This window comes from Echiichthys vipera (genome assembly GCF_963691815.1).
Source record: "Echiichthys vipera genome assembly, chromosome: 20".
Taxonomy (NCBI): domain Eukaryota; kingdom Metazoa; phylum Chordata; class Actinopteri; order Perciformes; family Trachinidae; genus Echiichthys; species Echiichthys vipera.
In genome coordinates this window covers 15,828,563-15,847,942 of record NC_139845.1, presented here as the reverse complement: position 1 = coordinate 15,847,942, position 19,380 = coordinate 15,828,563, and the positions used below count along the sequence as shown (strand labels likewise).

Genomic DNA, 19,380 nt, shown 5'->3' with positions numbered 1-19,380 from the left:
AATGCAATTACACATTTTCTCAAGAACACCATTTACAGTGATGTTTTGGATTATTTAGAGGAATGATAATATTGATTCTGGAAAGAGATGTTGCTGTGGCCATTTTTAAATGTCTTCTTTCAAGTATATTTCCTTTACTCCCACTGGCGTGGGTATGGATATGATCAAAGCCAGGGCAGTGTGGTTGCCAGTAGGTACTGTAGGTACTAATCGGGTGACAAAGTGTGAATAGAGGAGATTTAATGTTTAATACTGCACCGAAAGAAGATACATACTACAAACTTTGGTGAATAAAAAAATCATTATTTTTATTTGACATATAACCGATTCAATAATGCTTTAAAACAGAGATCTTAACCGGTGGGTCCTTAAACCCAAGTGAGCAAATTTATAATTTGATCATTTTTGGATTTCAAAGATCTAAATACATTTCAGTGTTTCCATTAATAATCCAAAACATTTAAAAAACATTTTGATTTGGACATCTAAAGGATTCATTACACTAACGTTTATTCTTGGCTCCGGCCTGTGTTTACTCTAGTACTTTTCAGCGCAGTATGCTACAGGCTTTGCACTCACAGCTGGTGATATGCTTGTAGGTGAAGTGTCGGGTCGTGAGGTCCAAGCACTGCAGGGTCACTGGTCTCCTCTCTGAGCTCCACTCTTCACAGCATCTGCACTTCTGCTCCACCTGTAGGTCACCTTTTAACACGACCCTGTTAAGGCACGGAGGGGAGGAGGGGAGAGTGGGAGTGGGAGGTGGAGGGAGTGAAGGAGTAGGGGTGAGAGGGATTGAGCCAGACAGACGGATGAAGATAGATTTGTTATTATATCCTTTACTAGAGTTTTTAAGGAGAGGCTGTAAAATTCACACGGACTGAAGGCAAAATAATAAAAAACCTCAAAATTGGTTACTTGGCAGTGTCATAACTATTGCTTTTGATCAGTGACAGGCATATTTGTTCTCACCTGGGCTGAGACGTACATTGGCCCTGACACACAGGTATCTGCATGACGCTGGTACAGTTGTCTATGGTAAAGCTGATATTGGTCACCTTCAGAGCACAGCTCTTGTTACCTGAAGTCAGAGGAAATAAACACAGGAGGCAGTGTGATGGGGAGAAAAATGCATCAACAAAATGTGAAGATATTTTTGTGACTTTATCAAAATTTGAATGAATGAAAGTCTCTCATTAAAAACTTGTACAAACTGAAATTATAAACGCCTTGAATGTTTCATTGATTTTGACTTGACTTACATGTGAAGCAGCAGTGTTGGTCGTCCCAAATTCTGTCCTCCTGGTGAATAAAGCTCAGGTTAAATGTTTGGTGTTTTCCTTATTTTTACTTAATCTTAACAATGGCTTGTTTCTAGTGTATCAGCTACTGTTTATTAAAAATCTTATTTGCACGTCTTTGTTAGCTATTTTCTTGTTTTAGAATGTCCCGCCTGTAGGAAAATATGCTTTCTTTCCACAGCTAATAAATGTGACTGAAAAATAGTTAAGCACAGTTAGGAGTTTAAAGTTCAGGTGCTAAATCATCCCATGGTCTTTTTTAGCACTTATACACATACATCAAATAAGATATCGAGACTGTTTTTCTCGTGGATAAACTATTAACAGAGAAATCCGGTCGAGTCGCTAACAGACTGACCTCAACAGTGATTATCTCGGGGCATCACAGTTAAAACAGCTTTCTTAACTACTAATACTGCTCAAAACAGGGTTACACATGTTCCATTTCAAAATTCCAGACTTCTCTGAGGATTTTTTACTAAAAATTAAACATCACAATACCAATTGTTAGATGCTGATAATGTAAATAAATGGTTTTAAAATCCAACTTTTAACACGCATGTTAAATTCTGACTATGTACGCCATTATGTTGCCATGTATTTACAAGACATTTTTACCTACGTATTGTAGCTCATATAAGTTAATGAACTCCATACCGAGACATGGTCAAAGCACAGCATTTTATTCAAGCTAAATGCTAAAAGAGTGCAATTAATAACTGTGTACCTGTAAGCCCTACAGACAGTAACAGTAGGGATGTACAATTAACCAGGGAACTACAAAATAGAACACAAGTCTTTACTCCATCTTATAGCAAATGAAGCAAAGTGTAAAGTGTGTATGTGAGTGCCAAAAAAGACCATGGGATGATTTTGCGCCGGAATTACATTTTAAGGAACAGAGCATGGGTTGTGCAGTACCTCCTGACACTCTTCTGTGGGACAGACTCTAGTCTCCGTCTGAATACCCTCTTTGCTGCAACTATATGACATGCAAGGATGGGCAGAATCGTTCCATCTGTCTCCCACCTAAACACACACACACACACGCACGAGCACACGCACGCGCACGCACACAATGCAGTACAAACTCGATCATAAATTGTTTTTTACTCTAAGGAAAAGAAACACTTTTCTTCGTCATAAAGAGAGACTGTTATAACATTAGACACAACATACCTTGTATGTTTGTTCACGATAATTGCATGTCTTCTCAACTGAAACATTAAGTAGTAATGTGTCATTTGTATAAGTATAAATGTGAAGAAAGGAAAGTCACTGAGATACCATCCTTTTAAAATATTATGACGTGCCGGTGCTTACCACAAATCTGATGATCACAGCAAGAGGTGTTTACCAGTACAGCATTGGGGCTACAGAGGGGAGCTGGCTCAGGAGGTATTGGAACACACACCTCTGTGCAAGTCTGGATGTTACATGTACACCGTTTACAGCCAGACTGCCACACCTCCCCAGGCTGAAAAAACAGGTATTGAAATACTTTTTAAATCTAGAATGCAATCTAGCGTAAGATTTATTACTATTTTCATACTGATGAGACAAAGATACTCACCAGTTTGGGCTCACCAAATGGTCCTTTACAACCTGATGGAAGAGACACAAACTCTATATTAACACTAGTTATGACAACATACTGTATATTTAGGGTGTCTAAGCCTAATAGGTCATGTTACTCACAGGGACAGTCAGACACACAGACGTTTGAGTGATTTCCTGCTCTGAATTGACCACTGGGACAAAAGCAGCCTGCCTTGAGTTTCTCGAGGGAGGCTCCTGGATAACGTACTCTGTACAGCCAAACCAGAAGAGAAATAGAAATGCTGGAATCTTGACATGGGAAACATTCTAGGTTTAAAAAGGGGATGGGTGGTATTTGGTAAAAGTAAACTTCACCCTCCATAGCAGAAGTCATCCAGCTTGTCACGACATTCTCTGAAAATCAGTCCTTTTGGACATGTCACGTCTGAAACATGAACAAGTACAATGAAGTAATTAATGCACGCATCAGTTTAAAGAGGAATATATACATCTTTAAAATCCAAACATCAAAACATTCAGGTTTATAAAACACAGAAATGTGTGAAAATACAAGCCCGGTTTGACTGGCTTTGCTTTACAGAGCATAAGAAGAAGGATAAAAGATACATACTACAGTTTCCATTAGTCAGTCCTCTCCAGTCAATACAGATACCAGCATTCTTGCAATCCTCAGCAGCTTTCTCTAATGAAGAGCAAGGACCATTCCTACATGAGTCAAACTCACAGTTCTCCTTTTTCACATGCCCGCTGCAATTTGAAAAGACTCTGAGGAAACAGAATAGATTAGATGTTAAGTTAATAGCTAAACAATACAATAATAGTAAACATACAACAACGGGAAACATACACAGAGACAGACGGTTAAGTTTATATACACTTGAAATAAGATTGATAAAACAATAAAGACAACTAAATATAGAAAAAACTAGTAGTATATGGCTGCTCAGGTTGTACTGGCTTGTTGGTAGGTCCCTACTGGGTGGTTATTTAAATGTTGTTATGGTGTTACGGTTGACTCATAGGGCATTAGTAGGGTATATGGGGCAAAAGGGTGGTTGTGGATGTGCCTGCATTAGTCACAGAGGTAGCTCTTGAGTAAAGGAAAAACATTATGCCTCACTTTTATGGAATACAGTCGTGTGAGCAAACACGGCAATTCTGACACCAATTCCCTGACACGGTTTGTGTGTTTGTGTGTATATGGAGCTTACGGGTGGTCTAGCACTTCACATAGTGAGCTTGCAGGGCAGGAGGTGGAAGTAGTTATATTAGGGTGTACTGTTGTGGTTGAGTGACAAGGTATGTCCCTTGGTGCAGAGACACAGGCTGGCTTCAGTGGGTCAGGGTACACCCAGTCATAGGCTGTCTTATCACAGCAGCTGTCATCCTCAATCTGCCCTCCTTTACGGATACATGATCCAACACCACATACACCTGGAGAGAAGATGGAGAGTTGCGATATGATGTCTCATATATACATATACTGTAGATTTGAACTGACATAGACACTCTTTGTACTATACCGCTTTTGGCTGCTTTTGGCCCTCAGTTCTCTTGCCCACAAATAGACCCCTCCCTCAACAACACCCTCAGACAAAGAGCATTTATGCTGTCTAAAAAGGATCAGTGTTTCTTGCTGTCCTCCAGTGATCAGAAAGTGTTTAATGCAGTTTTACGCGAAACATACTGTTTGGCTTTGTTAGCCTACACTACAAGCTAATTTGGCAAAAGGTTTTCTTTTAACCATGGTTAAAATGGATATACAATATGCACTTACATATACACTAAACCTATGGACCGACCCTTTCTATATATTACCCACCACATTGTCCTTGGGTGTTGTTGAGGAAGTGCTCCATGGCCAGCCTGACCTCCAGTGTGTAAGATGGACTGATGGAGACATAAGAGCGGATCTCTGGGAGGTAGATTGTCACTGTGTACCCCGTGCTCTCAAACCTCCAACCATGCTGCTCATATGGCGGCTCCACAGTGATGTTGTTCAGAGTAGCCTTGGGCAGATTAGATGTTTATCAAACCAAATCTCTAATTCTTTCAATAGAATATGTCCTTAAATAGTACAGCTTCAAGGTAAACATATTATACCATAAAATCTTTATCACCCACCCCCCCATATTGAATAAGGAGGCATGGTGACATGACATACCGTAAATAAATAGGGTTATATTATACCTTACCTGTACTTCAAACTGAGAGATACTGAGTGTAGCTATATTGTTCTGATATTTCAGGATGATTCCTTTAATGCAGGAGCCGTGGAGGCCTGGCATACAGTAGAAGTTGTCCACAGCAATGGTCAGATTATGACGTGGTGACCGCTCCTCCACCAGGATGTAGGTGCAGTCCTCCAGAAAATCAAAGGCTATACCCTGGAAAGAGATGTAGTGGGGGTCCCCATATAACTCACAGAGGCCTAGGAAGGACAAGAGTTGATTTTAGTATATATGGACAGAAAACAATAAATATATTTAAAAATTACAAGGGCACTCTTATTTTTTACAATTTTAACAAGACTGCATGGATGCAGCACTAATGCCTTTTGTCACAATGTGATTTTCTTCCGATGGAGCCTCCTGTCAGTCATCTTTGTTCATTTTCTCTGTATTTGTGCAGGTTTTCTGAAGGCTTCCGGACATGGCCAAAACAGAGAAGTACCCCCCGGAAAATGTGAGGGCAGTGTAGTTTTTAAATCAAGACTTTACCATAGATTAGATGAGCAAATTCTTAAAAATAGCGGAATGTAAAACATAAACATTTTCTTTCCACTCTAAAGAACATAGATTCTTTCTTGGCCCATTCTACATTGTCCCACCAAGTTTCAGGAAGATCCAGTCAGTGTTTTTGCCCTCATTTTGCTAACACACAAACAAACATACCAACAGACAGACTGAGCTAAAACAAAACTCCTAAAAAACAATTAGTCAATTTAGCAGTATGAATCTAGGGCTGACGTTATCAATAATCCAACAATCAATCCATCCAAGAACTATTTCATTGATGGCCATTCAATTTACAACATACATTATTTTTCCCCACCTGATTAATTGTAATAACCAAACACAAAAAAACAAAGATGGAGAGATGGAGAGAGGCAAATATTAAGCACAAATGAAGAAAAAAGAGAAGGGATAAGTGAGAGCTAGTTCGAGCAGTGGCAGAGAAAAGGATACACTTACAGTCACACTTCCATGTTTCACAGCATCCATCCGAGACTTTTATGAACTGGTCTCTGGGGCAGTTTGGAATTTGAGGCTCTGGACAAACCACCGGAGTCAACTCTATTTTCCCTTGTCTACAGATTTTATGGAAGCAGTCCTCTGTCCACATCTCATCGCAATCCCAACTTTTTCCCCTCTTCATGTCAATGCACTCACACACTGGTGGTTAAAGAAACATACAAATGAGCATGAACATAGAAAAGACTAAAACATTATTAAGACCATTTTAAGGAACTGACTGCTGCAGTATTGAAACACATCGCACACACCTTGGGCTGTGGGATGTAGTGTTCGTGGAGGTCCTGTGACAGGTGTTGCCTCTGTACTGGCAGTTATGAAGGTAGTCTCCGTAGACATCTCCGTGGTATTTGTTGTCGGTAGAGTCATGGTAGATGTAGACGTCACTGCATGAGACATTTCTGTTGCTGAAGATGTGGTAATTTGCTGAGTGGTTGGATTTGTAGAAGTAAATGTTTCAGTGGGAGCATCTGTAGTGTTGGCTTCAGTTGGACCTGAGGTTTCGTCAACTGTAGCATTGGTTGCAAAATTGGTAGTTAATTGAAATGTCGTTGCTTTTGGCTGTTTTGTTGTTGGTTGAGTTGTGATAGTATCCGTTGGTGTAACTGTCTCTGTGGGCTCTGATTCTGCTGTCGATGTTGTTGAAGCGTTGGTGAACAAAGTACTCAGAGTTGTGTAAGTGGTAAGCACTGTGCTTGGAGGTTCAGATACAGGTAACTCTGTTGTGGTCGTCTGTACTGTGGTAGATGCACTGCTATTTGTTATCATTGTAAGCTGTGTTGAGGCAGCAGTTGTCATTGTAGTTGGTGCAGATGATGTGGTGGGTGCCCGAGTAGTGATTCCTGTTGTGTTAGTTACTTCTGTAGGGGTTACTGGGGTCACAGTGGTAGTTGAAGCAGCTGTAGTTGTTGGTGTTGTTGACAACATTTCAGTCGTTAAGGAAGTTGTAGTTGTTGGTGTAGAGTTGGTGGAAAACACAATTGTTACAGCGGTAGTTAAAGCAGCTGTGGTGGGAGAATTTGGTGTAGGAGTGGTGGCAGGCGTAGTGGTGAACAGAGTTGCTGGGGAATAGAGGTGGAAGAAGAACTGATTTTAAATCAACACTTTTGTAATCCAAGACAATTAAAAAGCCAATTGCCACAAAACCTGTTATGTTTGTATTATTGGTAAAAGGCACATGCATCAGTAAATGTAGTGGCACATGGTGGTTTAACATTCTGTCATTGATGCTGCTAAAATAGTGTTCAGAGGCATCAATTCCCTCGTTTTTTAAAATATTTTTTAATATAGTTATTTATTTGTTTAATGTTTAATGTAAAGCACTTTAAAGGACCTTGCTGTTCAAATGTACTATACAGATAAACTTGCCTTGCCTTGCCTTACATGACGTTAGTTCATACTTACAACAGAATATTGTTCCATTTTCACAGCGGCTGACACGGATGATATAAGAGAATCAAAAATTACCAAAAGTATTAATATATATATATATATATATATACATTTCATATTGTGGTTACCCTAAAAATGTGCATATTTAGACCTACTGGGTATATATTAATAATGGCTCAACTTACCACTCCGTAGACTGTAACATCACCACTTCCCCAGGCTGAATGACCGTGTCATTAAAATAACAAGTGCAGTTTCTCAATTTGGTGCATTCACCAGTATTTTCATCAAAGTATGGCACCTCCTTTGAACATCTAGGGTAGCAACCTTTTCCAAAAACAAACATAATGTTTATAGGTGCAAATGGATCTGTAAACATTGACTAGTAAAAACAATAGATATGATAACTTATGAGAATTTTATTCGAAGGTCAGGTTTGTTTTAAACACTGCCAGAATCAAAGACACACTAAGTGAGTTCAAATGGATAGTTCAGATGTTTCTGAAGTGGGGTTTTATGAGGTACCTATCTATAGTCAGTGTGTTACTCCAGTAGATGGTGGTCAGCACGCCCCATATTTGAAGAATTAGTTTGGGGTCCTGACAGGGAAACTAAGCTAAACTTTGTTGTAGGTTGTGTGTAGATTATTTGTTGTTGTTGGATAGTCTGGTGTGGAGGATTCATATCCTGCAAAAGAAAAATGTCCATTAAATTTCATTAAGCAATGTACTGCTTATGACGGGAGAACATAGCAAAATGCACTTTAGCCACCAAAACCAATCAATATCAGTTTAAGTGTACGCTACATTAGGTGCGTTTCCACTATGGTCGACTACCCTGAATGAGGCTGGTCTATCCCGCCAAAAACGCCCCTAATCAGCATGTGAGTCGCTCAGAAGGCCGTTTGACAGAGTAGAAAATGTTGATTTGATGTAGCTCTCAGCCGGATGTGACGTGTGGTAGTACAGACGCCACAACAACATAAAGTGGAGTAGACACTTTTATCCAGTGGTGTAAAGGAATGCAGCGCAGAAGATGATCTGTGCGCGGGCATTGGCGGCTGCTGGTCTTTCAAGGAGGGGAAGCTAATTTTTCCGGCCTACATCATAAATGTGTTTGTTTATTCATATGTAAATTCTACCCTTCATTCCTTTTCAAGAAAATGATCTGTGAGCTTGTCGTACCAACTAGGCGTCTTTTCCAGGGACTTGACCAGTGTCCTCTCAATGGCCAGCAGAGCTATGCTGCTTAAACGGCCTTGGCCCAGCTGGAGCTGCTGCTCCAGGCTACTGTGAAGTGTGACCGCCTGTGAGTGTGAGTGATCGTGACGGGGGGATAAGCTCCGCAGCTGCCGCTGCTCGTTTGGGAAAGAAACCGCAGAGTGACAGAACAGAGTCGACAAACACAACGCTAGTCGTTTTTAGCAAAGACAAAGTTGCTGGGGATCAGTTAAGACTCCAGATCAGTTCAGAACAACGGAATGAAAAACTTGAAAAAGCTCCGCTGGATGTTTATTCTTCAATGTCGCTGATTCACTCATTTAGCTGTCAATCAAAAGGATTCTGCCTCAGAAGCTCATCCCATCATTATGCAGGAGCTGAGCGTCCGGGTCATCCCACTGTCCCATAGACCCCCAGTGACGCTGAGCGTCAGTTAGGCGGGACAAAGCCCAGCATTTATTCAATGACCATCTAGTTTGGCTGCAGCGGAACAATCGGCTCTACGCTTTCCCATTGAAGTCAGTAGAAGCTGAGCGTCCGACTGTGTAAAGCGCTGTGGGGATGAATGAGAAGGAAGTTGCGGCGGTTACCTTTGATAAGGGGCTGATTCTGAACAAAAGATGAAGATTTTCTAGTGCATATTTAGTCAATGAAATGTACAAACAGCAGTACATATCTCAACACTTTTTTTCTTGTGACATTTTAGGGGAAGCTGAGCTTCCCTTGCAGTCTTAGAGCAATCGCCACTGGTGCACAGATTCTGGATTTTAAAAAATTGTGGGCTTGCCGACTGTCATCCAGGGCGCAAACTGCCAGTGGGAGCATGAATTGTGAAGTTTTAGGGGTTCTCTTAAATATTAACAATATATATACAAATAAGGCTATTATTGATGTATGATTAATGCATGAGTGGGATTCATCACTGAATAAAGATACCGTTATGCATGTTACTCCTGCCATCACACCTTAAGCAAGTAGACCTACATTGTTGCGGCTATGAGTGCTTCTTTGCAAATAGAGTCACAGTCAGTCTGCTCTACGTGATGGTATACAATCCTCAAACCCCACGTTTAAAAAAAATGATCAGTTCCAAAGGCCATGGTTTAGTTTGCACACTGCCATCTACTGTACTGTAGATAACACACTTAGAGAAGCACCTCATACAAACCCTCTTCAAAAGTTCCAAGTTATCCCTTTCAGACACTAAATTCAAGTGATGCTTGAAAAATACGTTTAGCTCTTAGTAATTGAATACAACTGACAGAGTTTGGTTACCTTCCAGCTTGTGAGTGTCGTAGTTGTCTTTGCCGCAAGTTAGCAGCTCACCACAAGCTTCATAGTGCCAGCTACACTGGCCCTGCTCATTGTAGTAGTCACAGTAGACCGCTATGATATAAATGATCACAGTTTAAATTGTTACAGACTGAGTTAACGCTTATGTTTCGCAAAAATCCCAAACTAATTGACACTTTTCATGGATTGTTAGCTATATTGATAGATTACTTTTACTTTAACACTGCTAGTCCTCTACATAATATCAAAGAAATGGTTACCAAACGTTATATAAAGTGTATATATATTTAATACCAAGCTGTGAAAATATGTAAACTTAAAGAAGATGATGATCTTATCAATGTTCACTTTATGGATTTAAGATATAAGCTATCACAAAATGTGATGTCACTTTACTGTTACTTTCCTGTCATCTGAAAGAAGATGGATTTCCGAGATGAGGTCAAACTAATGTTAGTGAGGGGGAAATGGGTTTTTAACTTACGACACAAATCAGGTGTCCTCCATTTTACACACACATCCTTTGCACTGCAGGCCTCTGCGTAGGCTGCCACAGCTGTGCAGAAGCCCAGGAACTTCCCTTCAAACTCACAGGAGCAGGACTCCTGCACACAGGCAAGGTAATAGGGACCTGGATCCACCTGGGGATTGTAGAACATCCAAAATGGAGGCTTTATCAGCATGTTAGGGCTCTCAATGAAGGGTATTACTGTGCATAGTTATATGGTATTATATTGCAACAGATTTGGATAAGAAAATCCCAAATCTTTAACAATTACAGGAGTCCAACCCGTTTCTGGCGTTGGTGGTATGCTAAATATGTAAAATGCATACTTTTAAGTGGCAATCATTGAATGTGTCTCCTGTAATGATCCTACAACGTCGCTGGGCCCAGGCTGAGCAGTAGGAGTTGCGTTCGCATGGAAATATCTCAGTGGTCACATCAGAGCAGGGAGGTGTGGTGGCTTTCCAGCTGTTGCCAAATGCCAGGGGGGTGGACACCACTAAAACAGATTGTTGGTGTTATTTTTACAAACATGACAAAGGGAAAAAAGAAAACAAAAGGAAACCACCTTACCTCCTGAGCCACTTATCTGTAGGTCATTCATCTCATTGGAGTCAAAATTCCCACAGAGACCACACACTCGGCTCTACAGGAGAGACGGTTAAAAAGGTCTGAAATTACACTCAGAGAGGATGGGTTTATTAGTGATGGTCAATGCTGAAGTATAATTTTAGTGTCTTTTTTGATACTACCGATGTCATTTCCAACATTTTCAAGGTTTAATCATGTGACAGGTTATATATCAATGACTCAATTTCAGACTTCTCATCACTCACCCTCCAGTATTCATGCAGTTCTATTGTGATCCGGGTGTGTTTGTCCCATATAAGAGTTATCCCTCTGCTTGGCACTGAGATTATGATGTAGAGTCCCGCAGTGTGTGTGGAGTAAAGGGAATCTTTCTGCAGAGTCCAGCCTTCATGGTGGCGTCTGGTAACCTTCATGTCACTCAGTGTCAGGGTGACTTCCCCCTTTTAGATAAACACAGGTACAATTTGTAGTATGCTAGGTTATTTTTTAATGATGACAGAAAGAGCTGAGTGTGTAATAACCTATTGATTGATGTAATGAGTAAAACAATGGGATGAAAATAAATGAATAAATGAATGGATATTACAGTATAATGAAAATATATAAACAACATGAGAACAATAGCTCAGGGTCTAAGTGAAGAAAAATGGAGAACCCCAGAAACAGTCATCCACCTGCAGGTCGAGGATGATGGATCGAGAGCAAGTGAGCGCCTCATCACAGCAGGGAACACTCTCCACTCTGACGGAGAAGGTGCCGTTTCTAATTCCACAGTTGTCCTAAAGTAAAAACATCAGTATAGATCATAAAGAAAAATATAGAAAACTAAAGTCTCTATTTTAAAAAATGGACACTAGAGTGTGAATGATACCTTTGTGTCCTTTGCATGTGATGCACTGGAAGCCTACAAAGCTTCAGCAAAAAAATTGGAATTTTGTTCGCATTTTAATGTTTGATCTCACCTCAACAAGTGTGTACTGACATTGTCCATCAAAGCGGTACCATTTTGAGTCAAAGGTCTGGTAGTGTCCATTTCCGTAAACTTGACACTTCCCAGGGCAAGGCTCGTCTCTGCAGTGCCACTGACCCTGACCACAGATACTATAAGAGAGTAGGATCAGCCCCTGTATCATGGGTTTTTGAGAATTTGGAGGAAAAATACGTTTTTGAATGAAGTAGGAAAGCAGCACTAATGCAGGTGTTACCATGTTTTACAGTTGGTTTTGACGTGCTGTCCTGCACTGAACACTTTGCCGCTGTACAAACAGGTGCAGTTGTCCAGAGAAACACAGTTTCCGCGGTGATCCTCGTATTGGTCATGTGGGCAGTAACAGCCACTCTCACAGGTCATATTGTCGGCCTGGAAATCACACCAAAAGAAATCTTTTAGATCACAATACAACAACATAAGTATAACATAGGTAGATGCGGCTCCTAATCGTGACAAGAAAAGCATCACATCACAAAAAATATGCTAATAATAAACAGCCACATTATTAATCTTGTAGTTTTAACAGGTAATTAATCCCTGCTTTAATACCATGATGAGTAATAATGAATGAGAGTGGCATGTATATAAACATATAATCTGTTGACCTACCATTGGTTTGCTGAGACTTTCACAGGTTTTCTGGGCTGTGTTAACAGGCTCCTCGGAGCAATGAACACAAACCTTTCCATTTCTGCACCCTGTATTAATTATCAGACAGTTTGACAAGTTGTTATTAGGTTTAGGAGTTATACTTATTTTTTAATTGCCAAAAATTCTGGGTGAATTGCTACTCATGTTGTAGTTAAACACTGCTTAACATATAAATGAAGTTAAATTAATTGAGCAAAGATAAAAAAAGATGACTATGAGTTTGATGTGATTAAAACAGAAAAATATACATTTACCACAATCCGTAGAACAGCGCATTTCTCCATTCTCACAGACGCTGCAATAGACAATATTTGGTTTGAGATACCATACAATTTTGCTTAAAGGTCCCATATGATGCCCCTTTTCAGGTTCATGTTTGTATTTTGGGTTTCTACTAGAAGATGTTTACATCTTTTAATGTTCAAAAACCCATTATTAGAGTTTCTGAATACAGGCTGTGTACATTTCTCTGTGGACTGAGAGTTTTGTTACGTTCACAGTATTTATATAGCACCTTGACTTGCTCTGATATGAAAAAAGATGTGGAAATGTGTATCATAGGTACAGACTACACAATTGAGCACACTACAACAGCTCTGTGAATACTTGGTTAGGGCAGACGAATGAGTTTTACCCTCAGCCATCAATGGCATTGAAGCATTTTAAATAGCTGTAAATCCTTAGATGATCAGCTCACCACTTTCGTCCATCAATAACAACAGACCCCGGGGCCGCTGTACCACCATAGTATTGACAAGAACACTCTGCCTTTGGGGTACAGGTGTTCCCTTGGTTCAGGTGAGTTCCCTCTGGACAGCCACAGCCTTCCACGGGGGAGTCGTCCAGCCCGCAGCGAGGGTCAGGGCCAGAGAGGGAACGGCATGTGTGGTTGCAGGCTTGCATGCTGTAGGAGAATTCTTGGTTCTTTGGACATTTCAGAGCTTCAAAAGAACATTGTGATTAACATTAAATACACCACAGATTTTAATACTGCCTGCACTAATATGTGACATTACTGGTAACATAGATGTACATTCTTGGCAGTTGTAACACAATAGTTGATTAAGCCTAAAAGTGTTTACATTTACTGTCATAAACATTTGCAGATTTGAATCATTCTTTCATCAGAATTGTAAAAGTGAAAACAACAACTATCTCAGAACATGCCAGCAGGAAGTAGCTTTTGGGATCGGTTGGACAAATTTTCAGTTAAGTGAACAATAAAGAATATGTTATATGTTTATCAAAGTTGAGCTCACTGCAGTTGGTGGCTTTCCTCCAGTCACCAATTACAACACCCAGAGAGGCACAGGCTTTGGCATAACTGGCCAGGGCAACACACAAGCACTGCTGCAATCTGCTGCAGCAGTTACATGTTCTTTGGATGCAAGCCTGGAAATAAAAATCAATTCCATGTTAACAAGTCACTTATTGATACGTGAACGCAAATTAAATGGCTTATAAGGATTTAGATCTGTGGAAAAGTTTGGTTACCGTGTGGTAGTGATCAGTTGGGATATGACTGTGGCATTTAGCAAATATCCCAGTTGGGTTGTTCAACACAGAGCACTTTTCATCAGCAAATATCTCTGCAGAAATACATATTGAAATAATGAAATGTGTTTTGAAGGAGTTGTATCTGATCACAGAGAAGCAAGCAAAGTTGTGAGTTTTCATACCAAATTGCAATTAATTCTTTCTATTTAAAAAAAAACCAAAAAAAACATCTCCTCATTGATACGCAAAAGTCAGGAAGACAAAAAAAATGTTGTGTATAAATCCACACACTAATTTCTACATTTTAGAAGCACATTCCTATAATTCATCAGTACCATTGTCTGTGTTGATGCAGGTGTTGGGTATGTTCACTGCACAAGCACGCAAACTCCAGGACTGAGCAAAAGGTTGAGCTGAGTTCTCGATTATGCCACTGCTGGTGGTGAAGTCGTCTGTGGTGTCATTGTTGCTGTTTCCACAAAGCCCTGAAAGACAACCTGACTATGATTACAGATCAAATCGGATCATCCAAGAGGATGAAGTTCTGTGTTTATTTTTGTATATTTTAAGTCATAATGAAAGTGAATACTAAAGGGAAGAACAATATATTTTGACTTGTTTGTTGAGTGACATCCTGACCTGAGATCATGCCAGACTGATTTCTGGGTGGGGTGATGTACAGCTGGATTTCAGGAAACATCTGGACTTGAATCTTCAAACCAAAGGAAGTGTGGACCTGGACGTACATGGAGGACTGCCAGAAAACCAGAGCATCATCTGACAGGTGACAGAGGTTGGTAAGTGGATTGGTGGGTGGTTGGGTAACCAAGCCATTATGGATGGATTACTAAATGATAAATGATAATTCTTCCTATTTTTATTTTACCAGACTGATGAAGTTCAGTGATCTCCTCCTCTCCGAATTTGATCATGTTGAGTGAAAACATGTACTTTCCCTGCAAATCCAAATGGGAAGAGCATTTAATTTCTGTGACTATTCATTACTGCTGTGTCACATTTGTTTGACTGAATATACTGTTTTAAATTCCACCCTCAAAGACTGTACCTGAGGAAGCTGAAGAAACACTGTTTTCAAGGAGGGTGCCTCTTCAGAAAAATGGATTATTATCATCCAGTTGAGACCCTTAAAGAACCATTTTAAAGGACCAGTTGGTATCATAAAAAAGTTAACATGGGTTAATGTTAAATGTTGTGGTAGTAGTAAACATTCACCTGTGAAGCCACATATGTACATTTACTGGGCAGGACATATTGTTTGCCATCAAATGTTGTCACAAACTGCCCTTCAATGAGACATCTAGGGGGGCAGGAGTTTTCGGTGCATCGCCATTTCCCGCTGTCACACATGCTTGAGAGCGCAATGAGGGTGAAATGAATATAAGAAACTTGAAATAATATATTCCACAAGTATCAATACAGTTTTTCTGCTCACTTACCATGACTGACACTTGTTGCTGCGTATGTCTCCAGTTGAGTAGCTCTTTCCAGCAAACACACAGGGGCAGCTGGACGCACTCACACATTGGAAGCCTTCTGCACGATCATTGAGCACCTTGTCTAAAACACAAATTAGTATACCATGTAAGCTAAACAAGCGAGACAATAACAAACAAAGAGCTAAGTCATGAAGTGAGATAGTGCTCACCCTCTGGGCAGACACAGGAGGAGGTGATCTCCTGGCTGGAGAATGCAGGGGTCGGATTGGAGCAGCTGGGAACAAAGGCTGCACCCCGGTCTTCATAAATCAGGTCTCCTGGACAATCCCGTTCCGCTAAATTCACCAACAGAAACAGGCAATCACATCAGGAGTCCATCACATAAGTGTCCAAACATGAATTTGACCTAAACAATTTGAAGGACTTTACCACATTCTGTTACACTCCTCCATATCTTCCAGACATAGCTTTTTTCTCCACACAGTTGGACAACTTCTTTGAAGAAAGCACAGCCGATGTGTTTGCTTGTTTCATAGCTGTAAATGTTCTCTTCACAGAGTTGGATATAATGAGGCACCCTGGCTCGCAGACAATCCAAAGTGTAGGAAAAGAACAGTCTGCATACCTACAAGTATCATCAGAGAAAACCACCCGAACATCTTCAAATAGGACATATTGTGTTGTGTGAATGTTAAAACTCAGGAGTGTTTAACGCATTTCAAGTTAAAACATAGCTAAATGGTTTGCCTCCTAAAGAGGTGAGTGAACAATAAATATGTTACGGTATAACATTTATGACTCAATATACTCAATACTAACACCATGTCCCATAAAGTCACTACCTTATAACTAAAGAACCAGTGGCGTAATTTAATTAAAACCCCATGTTTTATTTTATAACAAATTGACCATACAGACATGAACGTGGTTACAAAATACTAATTCATGTTATCAAAAATAAATGATTTTGTTTTAAACTAAATATAATCCCATGTGATATTACTGACCCCCAAAAATGCTGAAGCCAAAGCTTTTTGTGCCTATCCTTGATAAATGATTAAAAAAAAACAACAAAAGTAAACACCAAGGTTCCCGCAAGTTCTTAAACAATGATTTTTCAAGGCCTTTCCAGGTCCAATTCCCTTAAATCCAAGGACCCAACGTGGCATTTTTGAGTAACAAAAGGATCAAGGTTAATAAACTGTTACAACACCACTCGGTTGGATATTAAACCGTCAGTCAGTCATCTGGGTCATTGCAACAGTCATCTTACTTGATTCGGAATGGAGACAGGATCTCGGATTTGACATGTGTCCTCAGCAAGCACGCTGCCCATGATCAACTGCTGCTTGTTGCCTGGTTTAATGAAAATTGTACATTCTTACAGCAAACAAATTTCAAAGTTTGGTATAAAAAAGAAGTGTGCACTCATATAATCAACTACATTATAATGGTTACTAGAAATACTGATACTGGCATTCATTTAACACTTGTGCCCCCCCCCCCCCCCCCATTTTTGCCGCTTTATTTAAATTCAACATCACATAGAGTTTAACAAAAGTTTTCCTCTTCTATATAAAACTCATGTATAGCCTATCATGAACACAATTTGTAGGCTACCACCACTAATATCATTTCTGCTTCTTAAAGGACACATGTTGCTATCAGTGCTAATGTTACTACAATCCTGCTATTAATTCTAGTCATTTAACTGACCTTGGGCGCTGTGTTTTCCACACAGTCCAGTCATGTCAGTGCTCAAGTTCTGCTCCAGCTCCACCTTAAGTTAAAAACAAAAGAAAAAGGCTTTAGTGAAAATGTTCCAATTTACTTAGGATATGGATTGTGTGCATGTATTTGTATGACTTAGTTAATGCTCATGTGTCTAATGAATGTTTACTCACCCACAAAGTATCTATGCCTCCAGGTACATTGTGCCAGGTGACAGACAGAGGAAGCAGAGAACTCTTCAGTTTAGTGTAGATGCCAAAATGAAAGATATGCTGGTAGGTGTGGTCGTATGGAAGGGAAACACTGTCAACGAATAAACATCGGAGATAATAAATGTAAAGATACAGAGAATGGGGGTTAGGCCAATAAATATAAAATAATAAGAAATAATAAGTAGTTTAAATATACATTTCCAAATTGCCAGACATTATAAAGACACCACCTGACATAAAACAGGTATTTATTTTTTTATTGTGGATTGACTCTTTTCACTATCTCTTTAATTAAAAAAAAATAAACAAAAAACTTTAGTGTGGCTGACTCATTTTCTTTTTGTCTCTGCAATTTTCCCTTAATAATAACAATATCCGGATGTCTTAAGGTTGGGCCCAACCTTTTCTTCTCCAACAGGATGCGTCCATTCTGCAAAACAGTCCTGACTTTGTTGATGATGATCTCAACTTGGGTCAGCAGCCCGTTGTCACCCCGCCGTGTGGTGATATCACATTCCACCCGGTTGTGGGTGAAATGGGTGAGGGTGAAAGGACAGTTGGACCGAACATAGAAACTTGAACCGTAGAAAGGCTTGACAACCCCACTTCCAAATGTCCTGCATGTGTCTGATCAAAATCTACTGATTAATGCTAGGCAATGGCTCAAGACGTGACATAAACCACATGAAATTAAAAAAATTAAAAAAGAAACAATAAAACAATTTCAGAGAATTGAAACAGTGACTGAATAAAACTGATAAATATATCATATGCAATGATGTGTGACTGATCAAGAGCCAACTTAATTTGACTTAAACTTACATTTCTGAGTCTCTGTTGTTGCAGCTGATTCCCCTGTGCCTAAAACTAGGAGATAGATACAGTGGTGGTAAAGATGAATAATACATTTAAAATAATAACACAAATACTTTGGACAAAGCTGGACTATCTTTGTTATACCAGATACAGTATTTGATTAAAAAAAAACAAGCCTTTAAAAGGGTAAAGGTAGAAAAAGAAATATTAAAGAGTCCAATCCAAGAAAAAGTCATACACTAAAATAATTAGCTAACTCTACTGCAGTTTCAAAAAGTACTTTGTTATGCTAATCAACCACTTATATTATTGGACTATCGAGTGGTACAACAGTGCATCACATTTCATACGTTTTTTGTGTAAACTTTTGTAAAGTTAGTAATTAAAGCTGAGTTGAAGTATAGTAAAAAGAACAATATTTCTTTTTGATTTGTAATTTGATTGATTTAATGATTATTTCACATTTGAATTATTAAATAAACAATGTATGGATGTACCTGAAGCCAGTGAAAAGCAGAATGCCATCATCCATCGCTGTGGGTTCATGCTGCCTGATGCTCTCTCAATGCAGGGGAGCATGTGAAAAAAGAGCAACTGCACAAACCACTGAACACATGGCTTATATACGCAGTGTCCATACAAACAAACTCTTAAGTGCCCACCCAGTACCAGGAAACTAGAGAAAAAGAAATCCGTTTAAACATTAAACAAATTCAGCAGTGATGAGGAAATGATCACACAATGCTGGAAACCCAGCTTAATTTAAAGAATATCCTACTTATCAAATTGCATTTAGAGTTACAGAAATCTATTTCATGTTATAACAACCCCTCCGATATATACTCCCGTGGGAAATTGTGAGAAAGGGAGAGCTTGATCAGTAAGAGATCAGGATGGATGCACAAACACAGT

At 39.6% G+C, this 19,380-nt stretch overlaps 1 protein-coding gene across 1 annotated transcript; it reads right to left on the bottom strand.

Moving 5' to 3' along the window:
- Window positions 1–547: 547 nt before the first annotated feature.
- On the bottom strand, window positions 548–19,014 carry LOC310962589 (mucin-6; the record flags this gene model as incomplete). The annotated part of the gene is made up of 32 exons (XM_083935095.1): window positions 548–716; window positions 970–1,078; window positions 2,622–2,775; window positions 2,886–2,903; window positions 2,997–3,106; window positions 3,511–3,623; window positions 4,070–4,292; window positions 4,681–4,867; window positions 5,054–5,289; window positions 10,000–10,110; window positions 10,502–10,658; window positions 10,852–11,021; window positions 11,096–11,168; window positions 11,359–11,553; window positions 11,788–11,892; window positions 12,076–12,214; window positions 12,319–12,473; window positions 12,714–12,802; window positions 13,010–13,050; window positions 13,453–13,696; window positions 14,015–14,147; window positions 14,250–14,344; window positions 14,588–14,737; window positions 14,892–15,029; window positions 15,139–15,208; window positions 15,486–15,621; window positions 15,710–15,830; window positions 15,919–16,044; window positions 17,426–17,489; window positions 17,614–17,743; window positions 18,054–18,279; window positions 18,966–19,014. The coding sequence occupies 32 exons, from the start codon at window positions 19,012–19,014 to the stop codon at window positions 548–550; spliced, it is 4,236 nt and encodes a 1,411-aa protein (XP_083791221.1).
- Window positions 19,015–19,380: the final 366 nt, after the last annotated feature.